Source organism: Pipistrellus kuhlii, unplaced genomic scaffold, assembly GCF_014108245.1.
Source record: "Pipistrellus kuhlii isolate mPipKuh1 unplaced genomic scaffold, mPipKuh1.p scaffold_m20_p_3, whole genome shotgun sequence".
Taxonomy (NCBI): domain Eukaryota; kingdom Metazoa; phylum Chordata; class Mammalia; order Chiroptera; family Vespertilionidae; genus Pipistrellus; species Pipistrellus kuhlii.
In genome coordinates this window covers 65,303,468-65,329,079 of record NW_023425529.1, presented here as the reverse complement: position 1 = coordinate 65,329,079, position 25,612 = coordinate 65,303,468, and the positions used below count along the sequence as shown (strand labels likewise).

At 38.7% G+C, this 25,612-nt stretch overlaps 1 protein-coding gene and 1 pseudogene across 6 annotated transcripts in view; both read right to left on the bottom strand.

Annotated features, from left to right (window-relative positions):
• The window catches only part of NAV3 (neuron navigator 3), a 558,961-nt gene that overhangs the window by 126,963 nt on the left and 406,386 nt on the right, over positions 1-25,612 (bottom strand). For all 6 annotated transcript variants that reach the window (XM_045588279.1, XM_045588277.1, XM_036456217.2 and 3 more), the window contains 3 exons: positions 19,709-19,817; positions 18,654-19,037; positions 7,901-8,020 (listed from right to left, as the gene is read on the bottom strand). In XM_045588279.1, the coding sequence (XP_045444235.1) occupies positions 7,901-8,020; positions 18,654-19,037; positions 19,709-19,817 (613 nt within the window). The remainder of the gene's footprint in view (positions 1-7,900; positions 8,021-18,653; positions 19,038-19,708; positions 19,818-25,612) is intronic.
• Positions 20,606-21,698, bottom strand: LOC118729003 (annotated as a pseudogene).

The following is a 25,612-nucleotide window of genomic DNA, read 5'->3' as shown; positions in this document are numbered from 1 at the left end:
TGAGTAATACTGGCTAGGGCAGTGGTCGATAAACTGCGGATCTCGAGCTGCTGTTTGCTGCTCTGTTGACTCATGAGTTTGCTGACCACTGGGCTAGGTTGTTATCTAATGCATTCTTTAAAATAGTTCCACTGAAGTAGTTTTAGGATGATAAAGGAGATATCAAATGCCAAATATCAAGCAGCAAATACCAAATTATACTGCCTCCTTTTGCTGATAAAAATACCATGAGTCATGAAAATAATGTATGGATCAAGGACAGGCTAATAAAGTTTCAAAGAGATAGAACAGCATGCTCTGTTTTAAAGTATATAGCTTTCAAAACTGATGTCTATGGACAAAGTTTTCCAAGGACAGTTTCAGGCACATAAACTACAATCTAAATTCAAATAGCTAGGGTTTTTTAGAAAAAAATACATGGTTAAAGACATACAATGAGATCAGGAAGATTCTGCTAATGACTGCCAATAAAATCAGAAATTTGATTAATTTCTTAAATGTAATAGTTGATTAAACAACCTCCTTATATGTAATTTATTCCATATGTTAGAATAGCATACAATCATTACAATTCATAATTCAAAATAATATTTCATACTGCATGGTAGTGCTTGTTCATATGTAAATTAAGTGAAGAAAGCAGGATAACATATTGTATAGATGGTGTAACCCAAACTGTGTAAATAGAGTGGGTAAGCAAGCCTGGCAAGAAAAGCATCAGAACAATACTCTTAGTTGTTTTGGGGATGGGAGATTTATAGCTTATTTTTAGATTATTCTTTATACTTTTACTTATCCTGTGAATTTTCTTCAATAATCATAGAAAAACTTTATAATAACAAGATAACTACTGAATTCAGAAAATAAGCACTCATTTGTAATGAATACACTTCGTTTACAAATTAAATGAAAATAAACATATGGAAAGCCTGTTGCTTCTTAAAAAGTGCAGCTTATATAAATAATTTAACCATTTCAAATACAAATTAAGTCAAACAATAAAAAATGAATATAAATGGACCACATATGACTCTAATAAATAAGTCTATGCCACTACTCTATATAGCTGGGGTGAAGAAGATGCAGAATTTATCAGCTGTCAGCTGGAAGCCTTCAACATCATTATCCCAAGTTGAATGTCTCACCCCATTAGTTAGCCTATTCTATTACAAAAAAAATTCACCCTTAGTTCTTAAAGAGAAAAGACAAGTGTTTCATGTATAGATGTAACTCCATAAATCAAATTAACCAATTAAATTAGCTGACGCAATCTCTTCTGTTTTATTGCTCTTTGTGGCAAAACAATCATGCAACATAAAAGGCCCAAATTGCTTTTCCCTTCATATAAGTACTCTTTTAGTATTTTCTGTATATAAGCTGAACATATTTCTTCCCTTCCCATTTTTATGGAATTTTTTTCAAGCTTGTTAGAAATAGATATCTCAACAGACAATTTCCAGACTAATATATATACTGCTAAATTGCTTTACTGGTATGAACAACTTAACTAGCCTTTTAGAAAACTCTAATGCATGTGAAATTATTATTTTCAATTGTGTTTTTAGCTTTATTGAAAATCTACAGTAGAACTAGATATGATTACGTATTGAAGGAACATAATTATCAGCAGTTATGAAGATGAATAAAATATATCTATTCATATTTTAAAAGTATGTTTAGATCAAAGTAGAAAATGAAATAATTTTAAAAATCAGAAAATGTCTTCTAGCACTATAAAAACTTTTATCTAAATTAATAGTTTTATGAATAATAATAAGAGCACAAGAACTAAATTAAACCTTTCCATTTATTAAAAATTGTATAGGTAAGTTATTTGCTCTGAGAACTCTTTGTCTTACAAAATGGCAGTAATAAAACCCACTTCACAGGGCTGTTTAAAGATAAAACAAAATAATGTATTTAAATAATATGGCATGTTGGCTACACATCTAGATCCTCAATAGTGAGAATGACTAGCATTTTCATTATAACAACCTTCACTTCATCATCATCGTCACCACTGGGATCATTTTCATAAGGTGGCATGTTGGCTACACATCTAGATCCTCAATAGTGATAATGACTAGCATTTTCATTATAACAACCTTCACTTCATCATCATCGTCACCACTGGGATCATTTTCATAAGGTTCATTAGAAAGCTGTTGTGAAGAAGATAAGGTAAAAGTACTGCATAAATAAGAGTAGTGGGGACCACCTCCTCTATTGAGAGAGTACAGTAACTCTAAAATGGTAAAGTTTAGCTCTGGTCAAGTTTAATGTCAGGGGCAGTCTCTAAAAGAGGTGCTAGAGCCTTAGCTGGTTTTGCTCAGTGGATAAAGCATTAGCCTGCTTATTGAAGGGTCCCAAGTTCAGTCTGATCAAGGGCACATGCCTGGGTCATGGGCTCAATCCCCAATTGGGGGGTGTGCAGGAGGCAGCCAATCAATGAGTCTCTCTCATCATTGATGTTTTTATCTCTTTCTCCCTTCCTCTCTGAAATCAATAAAGATATATCCTATCTAATAAAAGAGTAATCTACAAATTAACCATCACTCTGCTACACCACAACCCACACCCAGAAGCCACGCCCATCATTCAATCAGGAGCAGATATGTAAATAAACCCAACTAAGATGGCTGTAGCCACAGAGAGCAGGAGGGAGGCTTGGGTTTCCCTGGCAATGTAGGAATCCAAGCTTTCCACCTGTCCTTGCCAGTCTATGCCTCCACTCAAGGCTACAAAGTTTCAATGATAGAAGATACATAAATCCAAACAGAAATGGCAGCAGCCACGGAGCTGGAAAGAGTAGGAGGCTAGGGTTACCCCTGGTGATGGAGGAAGCCAAGCTTTCCGGACACCCTGGCCAGCCCAGGCCTCCACTCCAGGCTACAAAGTTTCAATTATAGAAGATACATAAGTCCCAATAGAAATGCTGCCACCAAGGAGCAAGCAGAAGGCTTGGTTCCACTCCAGGTTACAAAGTTTTAATTGCAGAAGATAAATAAAACCCAGATACCAGGGCCTTCACTTGGGTGGCTAGGGGGCATGGTCAACCTGCAAACTACCACAGGCCCCTCACCCAGGCCACACCATGCCTCAAGAGTACCCCCACCTTAATCCAGGTCATCCTTCAGGGTAAACCAGCCAGCCCCCACCCATGGACCAGGCCTCTATCCTAATAAAAGAGTAATATGCAGATAGACCATCACTCTAACACACAAGATGGCTGCCCCCATGTGGTCAAAGATCCTTCCCCCATGTGGACATAAGATGGCCACCACAAGTTGGCTAGCAGGGAAGGGGAGTTGGGAGGGACCAAGCCTGCAGGGGAGAATAGTTCGGGGCAATCGGGGTGGCAGGGGAGCAGTTAGGCATCAATCAGGCTGGCAGGGGAGTGGTTATGGAGTGATCAGGCTGGAAGGCAGAAGCAGTTAGGGGCAATCAGGAAGGCAGGCAGGCGAGCAGTTGGGAGCCAGTAGTCCTGGATTGTGAGAGGGATGTCTCAGATTGAAGAGGGTGCTGGCTGGGCTGAGGGACACCCTCCCACCCTCCATGCATGAATTTTGTGCACCGGGCCTCTGGTATATAAAAGCCTAAGAGACCATCTGACAGTTTGACTGTTTGACAGGTAGCTATGATGTGCACTAACCACCAGGGGGCAGACGCTCAAAGCAGGAGCTGCTAAGCTGCAGTGACTCAGCAGCTGTGGTTCTCAGGTCCACAGCCAGAACCAGAGAGGAGGGAGCCAGATTCCAGGGTGCATCACCTGAGAGCCAACCTCTCGCAATCTGGGACCCCTCAGGGAATGTCAGAGAGCTGGTTTTGGCCTTATCCCTGTAGGCCAGGCCAAGGGACCATACCTATGCACAAATCTGTGCACTGGGCCTCTAGTATAAAATTAAATTAAATTAAAATTAATTATAATTAAATTAATAAAATTAAATTAAAATAATAAAATAAAAGGTGCTAGAGCTTGGACCCACCTATATGTATGTTTTGATATATGTTAAAAGGTATCTCAACCAAAAATATTTACAACTTATGTTACTAGTACCATCCAGTATCCTTTGAATCTCAATTGTTTTTAAACTTCAATAATTCCTATTCTAATGTCCTTCTAATTAAGACCTCTGAGTGGAGGGTCCATGGGATTGAGCACAGTGCTTGGCAGAGTTCTCAGTATAAATTACAGCAGGGGCCCACAAAATCATTTGGTCTGGCCCTGCCAAGGCATTAGGGATGAGTTTATTAAATGTTTGACCAAATATAGTAGGCTACTTTTTAAGCTGGTAATTTTGTATGGCCTGCGAAAAATGCTATAAATATTCAAATGGACCTTGGCAGAAATATGGTTCCCACCCCTGCTCTACAATGGCAATTATTTCCATGAGGGATATTACTTAAAAGTATTAGAAGTTAATGAGGCTATTTACAATGAGTTCAGTTAATTCTGAGAATTGGAACAAAGGTCAGCATCAGTTCACAAGCCTGCGTTGGGGAGATAGGGGCTAGGAAAAGGTGAGAAGGCAAATCAAACATTTCCCCCAGTGTTTTGCCATTTGTGTCTCTCTACTTAAAGTGAAGAAATGCGGGAGAAAAAAATGCAGGCCATTTAATTCTGAATTGAAATAATTATATTTACTTTATCTATTTCTATCTCAACCTATTAATCTTTTCTGTGTTTGCTTTTAATTACTATGGAAAAGTCAGTAAGCTAATGAAGGAAATACTTATGATGTGGGACTATACTGATTCTGTGATTATGCTGGAACAAATCAGCACAGAATAAAATGAATTATTAGCATGTACACAGGCTAGTGGCAAGCATCATAAGGTTGAACCCTGGAGATATGTGCTTAGTGGCTTTATTGCTTTCTCTCCTATTTGTTGAAGTCATGTAAATATCAAAGGCCTCCTTCCCTTAGAATTCACTCCCCACCTGATTTTATAAGAATTTGTCATGCCCAGCTGGAACGACTCAGATGGTGGAGCATCATCCTGTGCACCAAAAGATTGCTGGTTTGATTCCTGGTCAGGGCACATACCTGGGTTTCCAGTTGGATCTCCAGTGTGTGTGTGTGGGGGGGGGGGGAGGCATGTCTAGAAGGCAGCCAATCTCCCTCTCTCTCTCTCTCTCTCTCTCTCTCTCTCTCTCTCTCTCTCTCGCTAAGCATGTCCTCTGGTGAGGAATAATAAATAAATAAAATTAAGCCCTGGCTTTTGTTGCTAAGGGGTGTCGAACTCAATCAGAGAAGGGGCCAAAATCTAAAATCCAGCCTAAATCGCGGGCCGAATGGTTTACTGAACAGTCATAAACTGTCATTGTGATGGAAACGCAGCAGAGTGCAGTGATGACAGCGCAGTGCAGGCCACATTGCAAGGCCTGGCGGGACGGATTTGGCCCGCGGGCCTTGTGTTTGACACATGTGGTAGAGCATCGGCCTATGCACTGAAGAGTTACAAGTTGAATTCCCAGTCAAGGGCAGGTACTTGGGTTTCAGGTTCACTCCCTGCTCCCAGTCAGGAGACAGCCAACAGACACCAGCCAATGTATCTCTCTCACATCCATGTCTCTCTCTCTCTCTCTCTGTCTCTCCCTTCCTTTCTCTTTTCCTCCCTCCCTCCTACCCCCCCAAAATTAAAAACATTAAGCCAACCTTAGCAAAACGTTTAATACGAGAATTTGTCTTATTCCTTTTGTGGATTAAGTGGATTTTTCTACACATTGATAACAACTGTAGATTTAGGGTGAAGGGATCTGAAATATACAGCTGTGAAGAGGTGGGTCCTTTTTGCTTTTGTTTTCTGAACTCACATTATGTTCCTAAAAATAGGGCATCCCAAAAGAATTCTGTCATATATCCCCTCCTTTGAATTTTACACCCAGAGAAGATTGGTTCCTATCACCTGAGACAAGAAGTAGGTGTAAGAAATCACCTCAACACACATTGTCACAAAACTTCAGATCTCTTATCTCTCCTTCTGTGGGCCCAGTTATCTCCTAAAAGTTCTTTATTTTTCCATGAGTGCCCTTCTCACACTCCCCTTCTCCTATTAAGATGCCAAACAAATTATAACCACCTTGTCACATATTTTGCAAACAACTACATACATACATGAATAAAACAAAACCCCTCTTTTCTCCTGATAACCTAGCTTTTGTCAGTGTAATTTGCACACCCCCGAACACTAAACCTAAGAAGATAGAGGAAAGGTTTCTCTCCCGCCCAATGAAACAAGCGCTGCAGTATGAGCAGATGTTCAGACCTAGGCTGCCCTGAATATATTAAGCATTGTGATGTCTGGGAACCTGAGAGGCATGTGAAACCATGGCAATTCCGTAGGGCCCTTTGCAAACTCCTTCCTCAGCTGTGACTTCAGCATCTGGATTGTGTATTGCAAACCAATCTGTTAGAAACTACAATGCAAAAATAGTAATTTCTATTATGCATTATGCTTTGAAACAGTGGTCCGCAAACTGCAGCTCACCAGCCACATGCATCTTGCCACTCTGTTGACTAATGAGTTTGCTGACAACTGCCTTAGGGAAAAACACTTAGAAAACATTTTAATAATGTACTAATGTCTTTAACCTGAAGCCAAAACTTCTGGGTAAGGATAGTGCCTTACAGTAGTGGTCGGCAGACTCGTTAGTCAACAGAACAGCAAATCGCGGCTGGAGAGCCACATGTGGCTCACGAGCGAGCTGCAGTTTGCCGACCACTGCCCCAGAGCACTTCCAGATTAATTCAGAATCTCCCCAGGCCTCCAGCAGCACCAACACCTGTAACCTGGCTCAAGGAAGCAGCCTGGTGGCCAGTCCTGCAAAGCCACGCTGGGGCCCTGTCCTAAGTGACCAGACTTCCAGAGGTGCTAGGCTTTGTTGAGCCCTTCCTGCTCGCTCTCCCTCCTTTGATCCTCCTCACCCCACCCACAGACTAGGCAGACTACAGCAAGCAGCAGTTAGGTCCTTTTATATATCCAAGCAGCAAAGCACCAACAAGGAAGCTGAGAGAACTCTCTCCTACCCACGCCCCACGCCAGCCTGCCTGACACCCATGATGGTAACCGTGTGCCTTGCACCACATGGAATACGAAGGACAAGCAGCCAGTTCTTATTTCAGAATATGGGCACATGCACTTTTCACCTCTTGTCCTTTTCATAATGCCGAGTTCAAGAACCACTCTACGAATCGACACATAGTAGTGTTGGAAATGGGTACTCCCTTCCTACCCAATAAAGTCAAAATTCTGGGTGGAGAGGGGACAAAATTAAGTCAGAAGTATGTTTTACAAACTTATTTTACATATACAATATTCTCTAACAACAGTGATTCTAATAAAATTGACAAAACAACTCCCAGCAAACACACACACACAAAACACACCTACCTTTAAGCAATATGAAACAATTACAAGTCACAAATTAGCCTAAAACAAGAGCTGAATGCTTTCAACAAACCCCTCAAGAAACGCATCAAGCTTACTGTATCTGATAAATTGAATTATATTTTAATCTTTATAGCATTAGCTTCCAGGTACATCTGAGGGTATCCAAATCAACAGGAATTTATCAGTCAGGGTTCTTTTTAAGTTAAGAACGTAAGTCTATGTTTATAATTTTGCTTTAGATCTATTAAAATTTGTTGCCATGTAGCCTGAAATTTGTTAAATATTCTCACCAGCAATGCAAAGTTTTTCAGTATACTGAGTTTAAAAAGTCTTGAAGTCTTAAAATCTTGAAGTGAAATCACCTTAGTTTTTTTTTTTTAAATGTTCCAAAATAATTATTATAGCAAAATAAAAGTCCACTGGTTTATACTGTAAAATTCCTAGGTTCTCATTTATGAAATTGCTTTATACACTCTTCATTATCATATATGCTCCATGGCATTACCTGTCTGCATCGACAGTCACATCGTGAACACCTCTCTGAATGGCATCCCTGGAAGTCACTGTGTCTGGAATTCGGTTCAGACTTCTAGTATACAGGTTGAGTCCTCCATCTGTCATGTATCTGAAAATAAATGTGTGATTAATCAACAAAATTAAGTGACCTCCTCTGTACAATTGCAGTTAATAAACAAACTGTGTTCACATTTTTCAATAATTATGCAAATATTCTAAATTACAGTTTTTTTCTATATAAACATTACACTCACCAGAAGGAATTAGATATCTTTTCAAGTTTATTAGGAAATCAGCCTTCCTTACTACAACAAGTAACTAGCCAATTATAAAATTTCTGTTTTTCCTCTTCCGTTACCTGCATTTTGAATAGGCTTGTGAATCATACAACGCTTAACAAAATAAAAGCAACATCGTTTCATTTTTTAAGCATTGATGGTCACAGGAGTAATGGAACATTACCAAACTTAAATTTAATTTATTTGACAAGTGGAACATCTGCTACAGTTGGCCATTATCATAAGCTAATAACCAAGATGTATTAAATGTTTAATATGTTGCCAGGAACTTTTCAAATAGTTCACATGTAATAAGATTATTTATGCCGCATTAGAGATAAAGAAATGAGTAGGCACAAAAGGTTAAGACTTACACAAGGTCACTCACACGGTCATGGCAGAATTGAGCAATGACTCTACAAAGTTTGCTCCAGGAACCATGATCTTAACCACCAGGCACTGCTCTCTGAACTGAAGGACCACATGGTCTGCCCATGGCCTGTATGGAATCTATTTCTCTATGATCACAGGATCACCATCATTACTCAGGGCTGGTACAGCCGCAGTCGTGTTTCTCTTAGGTAATTTTGCTTGCTAGACCAAGGAGGATTAGAACAAGGTGTTTAATCTCACATTGTATGCGAGGCTGATTTTTTCCCCCTTGAGAATTGGGATAAAGGCATAGTCTTTCGATGTGGAGAGAGTGGATGACAATGGAGACCCAGGAGCTGTGGGTGTTTATCATCACTACATGCAAAGAGCCACAGAGAAAGCTGGTCAGCAAAGTAAAAACAATGGCACAGATACACAGCAGAGACCCCTGGCCCCATGGCTTCAGATTCACAACTTGTCCTTGGGTTCTGGCAGTCATCCCTGCTTCTTTGTTACAGGCAACGATTGTGCTTAAGCAAATTCAAGTTGTTTACTCTTTTTGGTATCAAAACATGCAACCATGATCATCCTGAACATTCACCAAATTGCTGAAGAAGGATTGTGAAATCGGCTAATTACTTACAGGATTAATAAATTCTGACTTTACTAGTTGAAGGACCTTGAACAAGTCTTATAAACTGGCCTCAATTTCTTCCACTGAAAATAGGAAGAATAAAACCTAGTGTATGTAGGTTTTAAGACAATTAGAGGATACATAAAGCTCTCCCTGTGAGAACCCGATAAATAATAGCTACTTGTTGTTCACAAAGCCTCTCTCATATATTTTGAAAAGAAAATATATGGATTTTATATACAAAATAATAACATTAAGTCATAATGCATTAAATCCTCATAACATAATTAATTTTCTTGATGACCAAAGAATTTAGTTCCACAAAAGTTAAAAGGTGATTTTGGATCCAGAATGTGTAGAACACTGAAATATGAAATACTCTTTTAAATTAGAAATAGTGGAAAAAACAGTCTAATTGTTTTGTTAATGAATTCATGATTGTTAGCATCATTGGCTGTACAAAATGGGACCATTAAAGAGTAAAGGGATGGTTGTCCTTCTAAATGTTATAGCCTTTTTCTTAAGGTGGAATGTATGTATTTTCAGGTAAAGTAAAATGGTTTAGTAGAAAATATTTTTCTCACTCAATCTCTTTTTAAATTGTGTTTTAAAAGGTTGAGGGTAGTCAATATCTTTTCTCTAGACAAGTGAGATTCTTCTTTTCCTTAATTTTTTTTAACCTGTCAACATGCTTAATCTTACACTTAACCTCTGGAGGAAGTTGTAGCAATGCTTACAGAGTATGTTTTACATATTACTCGTCTGTCTTATTCATCTGTGTATCTCCAAAAGTGTCTAGCAAAGTATTTTGTATGGAGTTTGGGATCAACAAATATATTAAATGTTTGTTCACTTGAATTTAAAAGGCTTCCATTTTGTAGGAAGAAACTATCAAAGCTGACCTCAGCAACTTTACCCATAATAGTGACACATGTATTGTATAAAGAAATAGATGAAAGGACACTTCTATTAAAGACATAACCTTCCAGTTTTTCAATGCTTAAAGTTAAAATAGTCTATGGACAAGACTATTTTAAAACTAATTATCAACATTAAAAAGCCTATATATTTAAATTTCCATGCATTAGAAAGAAACTTTTTTTTCCCAGCAAGCATTTCAAAGCATATTAGTTTTTCTTTGGCCCTTCAATTTGCCAGGCAATATCAAATATGTTTATAAGAGCTATTTATTGAACCAAAAAATCAGTGTGTATATAATTCCTCTGTTTACAGATACTCTCTCATTTAAATGTTGGCAGGGCATTTTCATAATAGAACAATGAATTTGTATTTAAAAAAATTAAACAGGCATCACACGAGTACACAAATTTCTGATTAAATTTTTTCTTAGTAATTCTTCCTTCCTTTCATGTTTTTTCTAGAGGATTTAAATATATTTAAAAAAACATAAGTTTTATAGTTCCTCTAGAAAATTTATGCTACAATCTGGGAGCTATAAATGTTAGGGAATCTTTTTGAAAGAACAATGGAAAATTTTGAAAAGGTTTTCTTATAATATTATATCCAAACTTTAGAACTATCAGCCAAGATGAGTTTAAGAAGTAATAGCTACAAGGAAGATTGGTACAAACAAAAATTTCAAAGGAAACTTGTGAAGGTCAAAGACAAAAAAATAAATTCTCTCAAAATATAAAAAGCTTAGGATAATTTAGCGATGTTCAAATTCTTTAAGCTATAAAATGATTCCCCTTAAAACAACCCAATAGTCTCACAACACATTTCTAATTCCTCCTCCCTTCCACTGCCACCTCTCTTCTTTTTTTCTTTTTTAAATATATTTTATTGATTTTTTTTACTCAGAGGAAGAAAGAGAGACAGAGAGAGTTAGAAACATTGATGAGAGAGAAACATCAATCAACTGCCTCCTGCATAACCCCTACTTGGTATGTGCCCACAACCAAGGTACATGCCCTTGACTGGAATGGAACCTGGGACCCTTGAGTCTGCAGGCCGGCATTCTATCCACTTAGCCAAACCAGTTAGGGCTTCTTTTTTCTTAATCTTTATTGTTAAAAGTATTACATAAGTCCTCCTTTCCCCCCCATTAACCTTTTCCAGCTGGCTCTTTCCCCTGCTCCCAGGCCCCAATCATCCTGTTGTCTGTGTCCAGGGGTTATACATATATGCATACAAGTTCATTGGTTCTGAGTAGACAAACTTTACATACTTGTAGCATACTTCCTTTAGGTGTCTGCTTTCCAAGTTAACATTACCACGTCCCATGGCCCACCCTGTTCTAGATATTAAACTGTTTCCTATGCATAAATATAATATATGGATTTCCCACAACCATATCAGATATAGCATAAACTGAGCATGTATTATATCCACCACTAAAGCTCATACTCCTTTTCTACATGCTAATATATTTATGGGAAACACACCATCAATTCATTGAACAATCCAGAGATATTACTCTTTCTTCTTGTCACTCACCACCCCCAACTTTACAATCTGGTTTCAGTTCAAATATGTGAATCTGCATCACTGTGCTCTAATTTTGTCTGAAATAAGAGAAAATTGTAAAAAAAACAAACACCCCCCCCCTCATTTTCTTATGTTGTTTAACCCTACTTTGTCAATCAACATAAAGATATATAATGCTACCATCATAGCTATGCAGTGTTTTGCCCTCCCGACTGGGGATCAAGCCTGCAACCCAGGCATGAGCTCTGACTGGGAATCAGACTGTGACCTCCTGGCTTATAGGTTGACACTCAACCACTGAGCAATACCAACTGTGCTACCATGTAAGTCTTTTTAACCCAACTCAGGTAACCTGCCCTTTCCAATGTTATGCATGCTTCACATATCACAAACTTTATGAAAGGAAAAGAGGAAGAAGCAGGATTAAAATATCCACCTCTCTTTTTAAAAACTTCATTTCACAGTATTAAAATTTCTTGGTGTTTGAGTAATGTGACTTAAAATAAAATTTTAGGTTATAATCTTAGCCCAACTATTTATCACTGAGACACCTGCTGATAACTTCAATTTCCACTCAATTAAAATAAGTATCTCCTCTCCCTCTGCAATATTTTAGGATGTACCTGTTGTGCTTCATAAATAAAGGCTTTTTCAAAAAGATTCATTTGAAGTAAGAGGCCTTCCTATGACTAATTCCTAATTACTGGCAGATTCACATCCCCAAGTGTTTAAAGTAATTTTCAAAAGAGAAGAAAGAGATAAGCCTTTGCATGCTTCAAGGAATTTTGAACTCTCAGAATGCTGATTAATTTTCAGAATTCTAAAGTACGTGAAAAAATGAAACTCCATTCCCATTTACTTCATGACATTCCTCATGGTTCCATGAGAAAAAAAAAATCCTAAATTAGACATCTTCTTTTAGTACTATTTTTTGTGTCCTTTTGTCCCTTTAATCACTAAACCATACTTGCAAAAATTGGGAACAGAAAGTTAACTTTGTGACTCAACGTGTTTAAGAATTATAGCACGGACATGTCTGTGCCCTTTTTTTTTTCTTAAGGAAAACACCATTAAGTTAAAATTCCCCTAGAGTGTCTCTAGCCCTCTCTTCTTCACACCTTTCAATTATGGACTGAGACTCCACGGTTGATCCTGTGGATGCCAACAATGGCACACTATGTAACCTGTGGAGTAATGATGTACAGCATGCCATGGGTGTCCCCCGCACAATGCCCACTCGTCATACCTGAGCTGAGACCAGCCATAACACCTGCTGACCATGTCTAGTCAGTCACATTCTGCCCAGGGAACAGAACTCTGAGTAATTCTTTAAATTTCAGCATCCTGTACACTATCTACCATGGGAAACAGAAAGTGTATAAGGCCAAGCAGGTAAAAGCCACTAGAGGAAGTTTTCATGTGGATTTGTATGATTTTGACTTAGTTTATTTGTAAGCTAAATAGGAATGACGGCTGGTCAACATAAAACATGTGGACCACTGATGTTTATTTAAATGGACTCATTGTTGAACTCTCCAAGACTTCATTTGAAAGACTGATAAGGCACAACAATAGAGAACAGAAGTCTGAATTGGGTTTCTACTGAGGCATGAAATAAGTGGGGACGACAATGGGAATAACATTTTTTTCCCTTCTTAGTGAGTTAAACAGAAACTGGCCAGCTCTCATGAAAGCAATTTCCTCTTCCTCCTTGGCACACAACTGAACTATTTGTCTTGGCCTGGCTTATAGTCAGATGTGGTCACACAGCTGTTCTGGATAAAGGAATGTGGATAGAAGTCATATGCACCACTTGCAGGGTTGGTGCATATAAAATATTCTAACACTATGGTCCTTCCTTTCTTTGCCATCTGCCTTTTGAATATGAATGCCCAGCAACATTGGAAACATGGCTGGATAAAAGCAAAATTACCTACAGCCACCTTAGTCTATTGTAGAGAGCGCCTGGGAAGGCACACGGGCATTTCTTTAAACTGTCAGCTGAATCCAGGGCAGCAGGCAAAGCCATGCCCTGGAAACACATTCTGCCAAAAGGCAGATGTGTTATCAGCTGGACCTTCATTTCAGCCCAGGTGCCAGGGGGTGGGTTTTATTACGTAAATCCAGCCAAGCACCAGGAACGAATAGGAAAGCTTCTTGGTAGTTGGGGGTATAAAATAAACACACTGCTGCATCAGATCTGGGTCACTGTCTCTCCATCAGAAGAGGGCAGCGGTCCCACCCAGTCCAGGCTTTTTCCTTGTATCTCTGGGTCTGTTTCTTTCATTTTACCCAATCCTCAGCCATCCCTACTCAGGAACTGGACCCACTCTCTAGCTTTGCTGGATGCAGCAAAGAGAGAAATATTTACAGCCTATGAAAGACTATACAGTGCACATTCCCCAACTGAAGGTCAGAAACACCAGTGAGGGTTTTATATGAAGGAGAAATGAACTTCGTGTGAAGTTACTGAGATTTCTCTATTACAGGAGTTAATGTTAACTAAGAGTCTTATATAAAATCCTTCTGAGTATAGGTATGCCTGTAAATACATTATTATATACAGAGAGTAGTTGTTTAAGAGACTGCTTACCTAAGAGTGTATACACACATACACATGTCTATATATTACTATTCATTTACTGAATTAGTACATATAAAAACACTAGGGAAGGCCCTGTGTCTAATTATCAAGCACTGCACACACAAAGCCTAAATGTTGCTTGATTCATAGGATGAACTCAAGAAAAAATTTCAATACATGTAGGGTGTCCCAAAAAATGTACACAGATACTTTGAATAATTATAAAGGCAGTGTTTATTAAAATGCATTTCATTTTCAAAATTGAACTATCAGCTATTAAAGTGTGTATACACTTTTTGGGACACTCTGTATATGCATACATACACACATAAGCTCATTATCCCTCTTCCCTCCCTATTCTTTTCTGAGAAGTCTTCAAGTCTCCCATAATTTCAACTATCTACTATATGAGATCACACCCTCCATTATATCTCTACCCTGGACACTAGTTTTGTTTTAAGTTACGTTTGCTTTGTCCCCCTATAACCATGCAGAAACCTTATTTTCTTTAATCTGGCTTTTTTACTTTGATTTTTTTCTTCCCTTTAACTCAAACTGGCCTCACAGGTGAGACCACTCACCCACCTCCTGACTCACCCACCTCCCACCCCCTCCAGACAATGAGGTTCGGGTCAGCATCCAGTAGTCTTACAAACAAGGTCTTGGGTTTACTACTATTGGGACAGAGTTTTCAGTCAAACTAAACATAATATCTTGGCCTCAGTTGTGTTTTAGCTCCAGAACCAGCAAAGTGGAACAATCCCATAGAACAAACCCTTGTGAAGTTGGACAAAGCATCTCCATGGTTGATATCAGGACCAAATGCAATCATCAATTACCCCTACCCTAGCACCAACCAGTCAGTAGACACCACCACCCTAACTCTGTTAGTCACCATGATTAATGATTTTCCCCATAAAAACCTATCTCCAGAAACCATCAGGGAGCCAGGTTTTTGAGCACGAGCTACCTGTGACTCCAGGCATAGTGCCATCTCCTTAATGTCTTTTTTTTTTTTTTTTTTTTTTTTTTTTTTTTTTTTTTGGCTGCAAACTTCTGTTCATGTCTTATTGGGCTTTGATGTGCTCAAGCAAATGGACCCTTCAGTCTGGTAACACCCTTATTTCCAACTCTGCAATTTTAACTCTGTACTTATCATCTCTCTTTGCTTTCTCACCAAAATAAAAATACAAGTTCTATCTGTGCCTATTTTCTCTAATGGTATCATTTTCTACTTCTTATGATTATAAAATGGGCATCTTATCTGAATTATTTTTCTCTCTTACTAGTATACCCTCATGAGCTGCCTATCATTGTGTTTGTAAAATTTTCCTTTGTGATACCTCCTGTATCAATCCCTCCCTCCTTTATGCCATATTTTTGGCCTTATAACTTGGACCCAAATTCTTGTAACAGTGATTGAAATCTATACCCATAGTTTCTTCCCTCAATCCATTTTGCAGATTTCCCTAAATTGGTCTTTCAAAACCACCATCATCTTCATATTCTGTTATTATCAGGTAATCTTCTCTAAGACACAGTGCTTTCCATTGTGTATAGAACATACTTTAGACCTCTCAAGTTAATATTACCGTGAGGCCTGTCACAATAGTTCCCATCTCTCAGATCTTATCTTTAAATATTCAGATTCTATAAATCTCAGTCAAGGGAAAAGTAATTGAATGTCATCTAATCCAATTGTCTCTCTGCTTTGAAAATTATAGTTTAGTCAAGGTGGCCAAATGACATATTTTCTATAATACTTAGACTTTTCATATAAATTTTTATCTTAATATACCTCTCTCCTCTCTAGCTATTTTAATCTCTCTAGAAACAGAACTAAAGTATTTCCTCTTCTTATTCACTCCGTTCTATTTCATACCAGGATTTAGTGTTTTCTACTTATTCTGAACTCTCAGCTCAAATTTTATCTGTATGAACCTTTGAAATTACACATTGCACTGTGAATGTCCCTTGACATCTGAGTTAAACTGCTCCCTTCTCTCTCCAGATAAGCATGTTCTCTGTGTGTAAATAAACACAGTCAATCTTCATTATCCACCAATTCTACATTTGTGAATTTGGCTTCTGACCAAAATGTGTACCCCTCAGATCAGTACTTGCAGCTTTTCCATGTCCCTCACGGACATGCTCAGAGCAGAAGTCTGAGCTGTCCATGTGGACATTGCCGACAGAGGTTGAAAAAGGTGACGTTCTGCCTTCTTGTTGCAGCTCTCCTACTGCAAAAATAGAAATATCCTTTTCACAGTCTAAATAGAGCCACTTTTTCCCCCCACATTTTTGTGCCTCTATTAGAGATTTTGCTATTTAAAGTGGTCCCTTAAATGTAGCACTGAAAAGCTGTCTTGTGTGTAAGAAGGCTATGATATGTGTTATGGAAAAATATGTTTTACTTCAGCTTCATTCAGGTATGAGTTACACTGCTGTTGGCGTGAGCTTAATGTTCATGAATCAACAGATGTGTATTAAATAATAAATGAGGTTTCTTTCAACTGAAATACACATGGAACAAGACTATCTATTGATCCATTGATGAAAATGTGTGGCCAAAGGCTGAAAGGAAACTAAATTTGTATTTCCCCTAGGGAAGTGATTCAGCATTCACTAATTCAGTGTTTGTGTGGACTTTATAGAACATAATTACACACACAATGAGACTCACCACATATGTATGTATGTAGATATGTGTATATATATATGTGGGTTATATATGTGTATACTTATGTATACAATTAGATCTTCATCCAGTGGTGAATATAAAAAGTAGTACACATATATGCCCCCATATAAAGAAAGAGAGAAAGGAAAGAGAGGAGGATGTGGGAGGAAGAGAAGAAAGAATGGAGAAGAAAGAGGGGAGATACAGAGGAAAGTTCATGCCTTATCCTTATGTTGCCATCCTGTTCCCTGAACTGGATATTTCCTTCTAGGTGATTTTAAATAGTCATTTATTATAATTATTAATGATTATAAATGTAATTCTGATGATAATAAACTTATTGATCACTTATGTTGTGACAAGATTTGTGCTATGTACAATTCTGTAGGTTATTTCCTTCATTCCAAATAATTTTGTGGAACTTCTGCATTGTTATCCTTTTTACAGGTGACAAAAATAAATTTGGATAAACTAACCTACAAAGGAGTCCACAGAGAGAAAATTCTAGAAAGGGATTTAAATTAGGAACCCTGACTCCAGTAGCAACTCAATTACTTCCTACCTTAATTGACCATAATTTGTCTCCCTAATTATAAATCTTTAGAAACTCATGTCAGGCACTACCTGGAAAGGACTGGTAGCTGTCAGGATATCAGAGCAGAGCTATGAATCTGATTTCATCTCTTTTGTACTTTTCAGGTCTTGTCACCCTTCAAACAAGCTTTCAGGAATGAAGTCAGGAAGGGTTAGTCATGTAGAAGAATGATTTCTGACACCAGTCCTCTCAGATGTATAAGGACAAAGGATAGGTCAAAATCCAGATTCACATGAAAAAAATATAGTAAGGTTAATTGGGAAGCTTTTCCTTGCATTAATAGAGGCTGGGTCTTGAAATCACACACCAGTCTTGTCTTTCCATAACATAAACAATTGGGTCTGACTAGGATCAATTTCCCTATCTGTAAAACAAGCATGTTCAAAAATACCTCCTAAGGACTGGTAGTGAAAGGTTAAATGAATCAGTATCTTTAACAACAGTGTAACAGGTAACAGGCAGTATTCAAAAGGGCAATTACAATTGTTAATAAAAGTTCTATTAATAGAACTATCTATTGCCTCCATTGAGGCTCATCGCAGATTGAACTAAATATTTCAAATTGCCAAAATACTTTAGGAGTTTTATAATCACAACATTTTTTGGTGGGAATCTAATAGGAAAGATGAGGAAAACAGGGATTAAGACAAAGAAGCAAATCTGATATCATCACAACAAATAGATGGAAACATAAAACTCTAAAATGATTTTCCCTCAAGTTAGATTGGAGTCACAGAATTTAAGAGTGCTGGAAAATATGTGAACCATAGGCAAAGGAAGCTTTGACAAGCCCCCAAAAATCAACCAGCTCAGCGAAAGTCCTGTCTCCTTCCCTTGTTCTTCTCTACAATATCTCTTATTTAAGAAGCATGTGAAAGATCACTCTGAAAAAACAGGGCACATGTTTCTTGAACCAAGAATAGAAAAATGTAATGGCTTATAAAGAAAATATTTTATAGAAATTTTAGATAGCTTACTTTTCATAAATGAGCAGAAGAGAGGACCTGAATACCTCAACACCTTAGATTTCTCACATTTTATAATGACTTTGTGAACTAAATTATGTGGTCTTTTCATAACCAGTGCATCTGAGTAGACGACTTTTCTTTTTCCCACAGTTCTGTTGGAGAGCAGGACCCAGGGGCACTTACCCACTGTTGATGTCATCCGCCCTGAGACTTTTCCCAAGGATATCCCCGTCACTCATATATCCACCCACATCGACTTCAGAGGACATGTCCAGGTCACTGCTTGCTTTCTCACTCATGTCAATTTGTGACATGTTTCCCAGCCGAGAGACAGCAGCTCGACGCAGAGGCGTTGTGTACATGAACCTGGAGGGGTCCGTGTGGATGAACCGACTGGTACCGCTGCGAGGATAGCCGGCGCCCAGGGAAGGGGCATCCCCAGCTTGAAGTCGGGGACAAGCCTGGCCCAGCCTCCAGGTCATGGGGGTGGGACGGCTTGTCAAGTTGGGTATGGTCCTTCCATTCACTTCTGTGGTCACAGTGCTGTCAAATGTTGTCTCCAGGGTGCTGTCAAATAAAATGGAGAAACAATGCTACTGTGATTCACATGGAGCCAGTGACCATGAAGGCAAAAGACAGGAAAGACCAGACAGGATTCAGAGTCATTTCTTAGCAGAATGTTATTTTCAGGAAAGCCAAATTATACATTCATAATGATATTCTAAACACCTCTTTAGATGTTAAATTGAGGGAAAGGGCATTCATTTGCAGTTTTTTTTTTTGTTGTTGTTTTGTTTTTTTTGCATTTTTGCTTTCAAGAGAAAGACCATCATTAGATTTTATATTAAAAAAAAATAGCAAACAAACATTGTTCCACATTCTCAACAAACCTTGAATTTACCCTATTCTGGAAATTAGCTACAATGATGTTTGAAAGTGTCTCTACCACTTTTTCTCAGATGCATTTCAACAACAACTTCTGGAGGCATAAAAGTCTACTTCAAAGTGATGGTGGTAGTCTCAGTAGTGAAATCAGTTTGAATGGGAAATTACACTGAAAAAAAAGGTGGATAGGAGAAAAACAGTCCCCATGTATATGCTGAGAATATCATGTAAAATTTGAGTGAGAAAATAGTAAAGGAAAACTAAGATTTCTTCTTTCTTTATAAGAAGTTAAGTGTCTGATGGTAATTTTTGTTCTTTATTGGCCCCAAAATATGCAGAATTGAGAAAAAAACCTGTGGCTTATCTGGGTCCCACGAAGACTGGACATAGTCTCTTCTAAATTCTGCCTCAGGTCTGCTATGTTTTTCACTGTTCTCATTCTTCTTGTTTCAGGGTCTTCACCTGGAGAAGTAACATAATAATTCACTTATTATTCTTGTAATTTACTGTCCTGAGAATAATTGTACAAATATATAAATAATAGAAATTATTTTCCTTGAAAGTAAAATGATAGATAGGAAATTCCAACTGATTATCATCTAAAATGTATAATTCTTCTTTCTACAAATAAAATGTGAATAGAAACAAATATAATATTACAAGTAATAATTTGAGGTAGAGATAATGCAATAATACTTTATAGGTCTATGACCTTAATCACTGCAAAATAAGAGAGTCATTTGGAAATTCAGTGTATTCTACTCCATGTAACTGAGCTTAATTTAAAAATATGACCTTATTTCGACCCTAGTTATTTCTATAATTACCTGCTTCTAAGTGTACTCAGAAGAGTTGAGACAAACTTGACTATGAATCAAGTACCGTATTTTTCGGACCATAAGACGCACCGGACCATAAGACGCACCAGTTTTTAGAGAAGGGAAATGAAGAAAAAAAGATTCTGAAACAAATAGTGTCCTAAAATATTTTATGTGCATTAAAACCCAACATCACAGTCATAAACACATGTAATCAACCCTGTAAAGTAAACAGCAGCATTTAGAACCATTTTAGAGCCGGGCAAGCACACAGAGACCACACAGAGCCGGGCAAGTAAAAAAACTTTTTTTTAAAGTATATGTGTAGGCTATATTTGGACCATAAGACGCAGGGACTTTTCCCCCCCACTTCTGGGGGGAAAAAAGTGCGTCTTATGGTCTGAAAAATACGGTACATATTTGGAGTCTGAGATAAGATAATAGTATGAAAGTCTTTCCTAATAGGAATAATATCTTTTTAACCTCCTTTATTTTAGTTTTTATTTTTTCCTTCAGTTACAATGGCTTAGTGCTTTTTCTTGGTTCTTCCTCACCTTGTTCATTGAAACCCTGGCTGGCAGTTCTATCAGGGAAACATCCAAAGGTTGCCACACTCCTTGCTTAAGGCAAAGGTAGTCATGGGCTCATCAGTGCTGTGCTGCACCTGCTTACAAGGACAGTTCTTCCTGCTTCTGCTGCATGGGAAGAGGTCAGTGTAGGTGCCACCTGAACTGGCCACCTCTTGCTCACAGAGAGCCCCCTGGGTCAGGGCGATCTTCAATTTCCTCAGCTCACCACTGACCTTTCCTCTGCTGTCATCTTGGTAAAGAGGCTGGCAGAGATGGCCTCACAAAGCATGGCCCGCTGAAGGGGTCCTTGAGATTGCTAATTCTGCTATGCACATAGTTCAGTACTTCATGTCTCAGCTCTTGAGTTCCTGTTAGATATCATCTTTGATTTCTGATGCCATCTTGACAGTGACTCCTTAGTTGCCATCAATGCCTCAGAGAGCATCTTCACACACTGTCCAGACAGAGTCCCCCGTGAGAGAGCAGGGTGCCAGGAGGCAGATGGAGGGAGCACAGGTGGAGCTCAAGGGGCTGCTGGGTATTTTGGGGAGTCTCCACTTCCGATGTGCCAGTTTATCCTTCCATTGATGTCTTTGGTCCTTCCCCTTGTTTTTTCCTTGGAAGAAAAAGGCCTGCTTCTGACTTCCAATTGAAAGAGTTAAGCCCATTTTCTTTCTTCTTGACTTCTTTCCTTTCCTTTTCTCCTTTGGGGAGTCCAGGGGTGTCCACTAGCAACTTCCAGTTTTTGATGAGGACTGTGGCCAAGGATGCCACCTGCTTATCTGAGCTATGCTTAGCCCATTAATAGGGACACCAATCCCGGTTCTTTGAGTAACTGGTGCACATCTGGCAGCTGTTCCACTTCTTCAGAAGGTGAAGCTCCCTTCCATGTTCATCTTAGCTACCAGCTTCTCCAGCTTTGAGGGGATTGTCAGCAGCTTTTCTTCCTAGCACATGATGGCCTAGGGGCAGCAGCAGGGCCACTGGGAAGGAGGCACAGAGGCAGAGGACATGCAATCTGGCCAAGGCAATACCTGTTTAAGTCTTTTATTCTACTCGACTAATCAACCAAGACTTACAGCATTGGATAGCTTTGTTTTTAATTATGTCTCCACTTTCTACAGGGAATAAAACATATACCCACATGTGACACTAGAGTTCCAGAAACATCATAGGCCAAACTGACAATGTGCATAAAGCCCATGGGACAAACAGCTCCTCCAGACTGACAGATGCCGCCCTTTCACAACCACAACTGCCATTTGGTGCAGAGATGCCACTGAGCCATTAGTACGTGGCCATGCAGAACTTCCAAGGCCAGTGGCTATTTGAAGCTAATGTGTCTGGATAATTATAACAGGCAAGAGAGTAAACAGCTTTCATTCTGTTTAATTTAGGCTCAATGAGATGTCCAATGATGAGAAAATTTAATAAGAAATAAGGAAAGAAGAAATGAAGGAAAGAAGGAATTCGAATGAATGGATTAAGAGGGGCAAAGTAAAGGGAAGGAAGGGGAAGAACAGAGAGCTGATGGAAGTAAAAGAAAAAGAGAAGGAAAATTTAAGTTAAAAAATGGCATACATTAAATTCCACTATGGAAACTGTCATATAGAAACTCAAAATGCATATTTATAGTCTGTAGATGCTGAAACCGGTTTGGCTCAGTGGATAGAGCGTCGGCCTGAGGACTGAAAGGTCCCAGGTTCGATTCCAGTCATGAGCATGTACCTTGGTTGCGGGCACATCCCCCTAGCGGGTGTACAAGAGGCAGTTGATTGATGGTTCTCTCTCATCGATGTTTCTAACTGTCTATCCCTCTCTCTTCCTCTGTGAAAAATCAATAAAATATATTCAAATAAAAAATAGAGTGTAGGTAGATATTAAACCTGTTAATTTTCTTCCACAGTAATCATGCCAATTTAAAAAAAAAATGCACACCAAATGCACCGTCTAACACTTATAATTATAGGATAGGGATTTCAGAGACCTCCTGCCTTATCCCTTAGCCAATGAATGAGTTCACTTATGTCTCACTATGGAGATGGCCTGATGAACCAGCCTGAAACTTCCAAGAGGTTTCCTCCTTCCCAGGACAAGATTATCCTTCTGATAGTAGATCGATCTAAATGTAAAAACATCTCTAAGGACGGGAATAATTTTCCTCCCTTTAACTTCCACCCAGTGTCCCAGGGGCTCTGAAACCAACTGAACAATTTGACATGATCTTTTACATGGCAGTCATTCACATATTGGAAGACAGCTCCTGCTAATTCTCCTATTTTCTTCTTCAGCCAAATATTACTACACTGTTCATTGTTCCGCATTCTGGATGGTTGCCAAGACAACCACCATTCTGCTGCCAGTCTATAAATCTCTCCCTTTCAATTTACAAATTAGTCAAATGATTAAATATGCTTAAAAGCATTATGATTCCAAACTTAGGGAGTACTGAAAAATTTCTCTGGAGTAAATCTATTTTCAAGATGTAGTAAAACACATGTTGTGCCCTCATGCACATGGCATAAACCTTTCCTGCACTAATTCAGGGCACGCAATCTCTTACCTTATTGATTAACATTCGTTTAAACCCAGACCTCTAACTGTATGCTCCCTGGAAATTCTTGTCATCCTTCTCTTCATAAAAATAGCACAGCCTATTGGGGAGATGGCTGGAAAGAAGTCTACCTTTGAGTTCTAAATAATCTGGCAGAACCCTGAAGAAAAAGGAATGTTTTATAAGGAAAATCTTGATGGGCAGAACAACAATATCATTACATCAGAGGGAAGGCGGAGGTAAAGAAGATATTTTATTCAAAGTGGACAAAGAAACGGCGAAGAGGCAGAGTTGGAGATGCACTAAAGCCTATGTTCATAAGAGGTCACACAGTGTGGATTCCTCTGCTTCTCAGCGATGGTAAGAGATGATAAGTCTCAAAGGAGGACAGTACTGAATTGATCCTATTTTGCAGGGAGAAGGGCGTACAAGTCGCTGACTTTACACAAGGTCCTGGACTACACCATTATTTGTCCTCTATCACTGATACCCTTCCCTCTGGGAGAACTTTTTTTTTTTTCCAAATATATTTTATTGATTTTTTTACAGTAGAGAAGAAAGGAGAAGGATAGAGAGCTAGAAACATTGACGAGAGAGAGACATCGATCAGCTGCCTCCTGCATACCTCCTACTGGGGATGTGCCCACAACCACAGTACATGCCCTTGACCGGAATCAAACCTAGGACCTTAAAATCCATAGGCTGATGCTCTATCCACTGAGCCAAACCAGTCTTGGCTGGGAGCACTTTTAAGTGAATCTTAATTGGCATAATATTAATTACACTGATATTTGAGAACTATTTTCAATATTTGTTTTGTATACACTTTAAGAATATTATATTTTCAGATATTGAATTTTACTAATTGTTTTTTTCACATTTAAAAAAAAAAATCCTCTTCCAATCCAATAGGCATCTAAGATCCTTGGAGTCTTCCACTTGAACCCATTTCATTGTTTGTTTGCACAGTTTCCCTGAGGTTTCACACCATAACCAACCCCCCTTTGGTTTTTCCTAGCATGTTATCCACTCATGACACTGATAACAATCAGACCAATGAACCTTTTCCTCCTGGCTTTTACGGAGCAAAACATAATTGCTGCTTTGTTCCTATCATGAAAGATAGTAACTGAACTAAAATGTGTTCCAGTACATGTTCTTAATGACCTACAAAATACAAGATATACTTAAATGCACTTACAAACCCCCCTAAAGATTGCTCAGGTCTGAAATATCCTGTAAATTTGTATCCTAATAAAGTCTAGAGGATTGAGGGTGGGGAGGAAATTACAATTTAAAAGGTCAAATGTAAAACCACAAATAAACTTCACATTTAACTACAAAAGTTAGCAGATGATTGCATAGAAAGAATTTACTTAGTCACAAAATTGTTGTCTCCCTCTCACTTCCATAACCTCGAAGCCAAATAGGATTCCTGAAGGAAGCCTCCTAGGTATTAGACACAATAGAGAGGGCTTATACCCATTTCCCAGAAAAGTATGTTCTGCAACTCACGTGGAGTTGTTAATGTCTGTGCAAACTGCTCTCTCATGCTTGTCAGGTCTCCTCTGTGAGCAGGGCACAGAATAACAGGCTCCATTTGGTGCTTCTGCAATTTCACTTCCTGGCAGACAGACCATTTAATCTGTGCGGCCCTGCTCTTATTTCCTAGGCTTTAATTACACACATTGTAATTAACACTGCCAGCACTGTCATCTTTTAATAGGAAATCAAATTACATCTGAAAGAACCTGATTCAGAGAATGATGTCCTCGACACCATCCACATTACAAATGTTATTAGTTAGAGAACAGCTCCCTCGTTTATTTTGAGAAATAACCCTAATTTTGTGGAGGACCTCAACAGCGATTTGGACAGAAATGTTTCATCTCCTCAGTTACCTTGTAAATATATTCTTATCAAGAGCTATGGTGTAGACCACATGTGTCAAACACAAGGCCCGCGGGCCAAATCCGTCCCGCCAGGCCTTGCAATGTGGCCCGCACCACGCTGTCATCACTGCACTCCGCTGCGTTTCCATCACAATGACAGTTTATGACTGTTCAGTAAACCATTCGGCCTGCGATTTAGGCTGGATTTTAGATTTTGGCCCCTTCTCTGATTGAGTTCGACACCCCTAGTGTAGACCCTTGACTGTCTGATTTATTAGGATATCCAATAGTGAAGAGTTGAAACTCAAGGAACCCTGCCCAAAAATTAACTTGTGAGAGGTCATTTTGAGCCAGAAGCAAAACCTAGTCAGCCACATGGCAGAAATCCTGAAATTCCTGTGGGCTGTGGGCTTGCAAATATCCA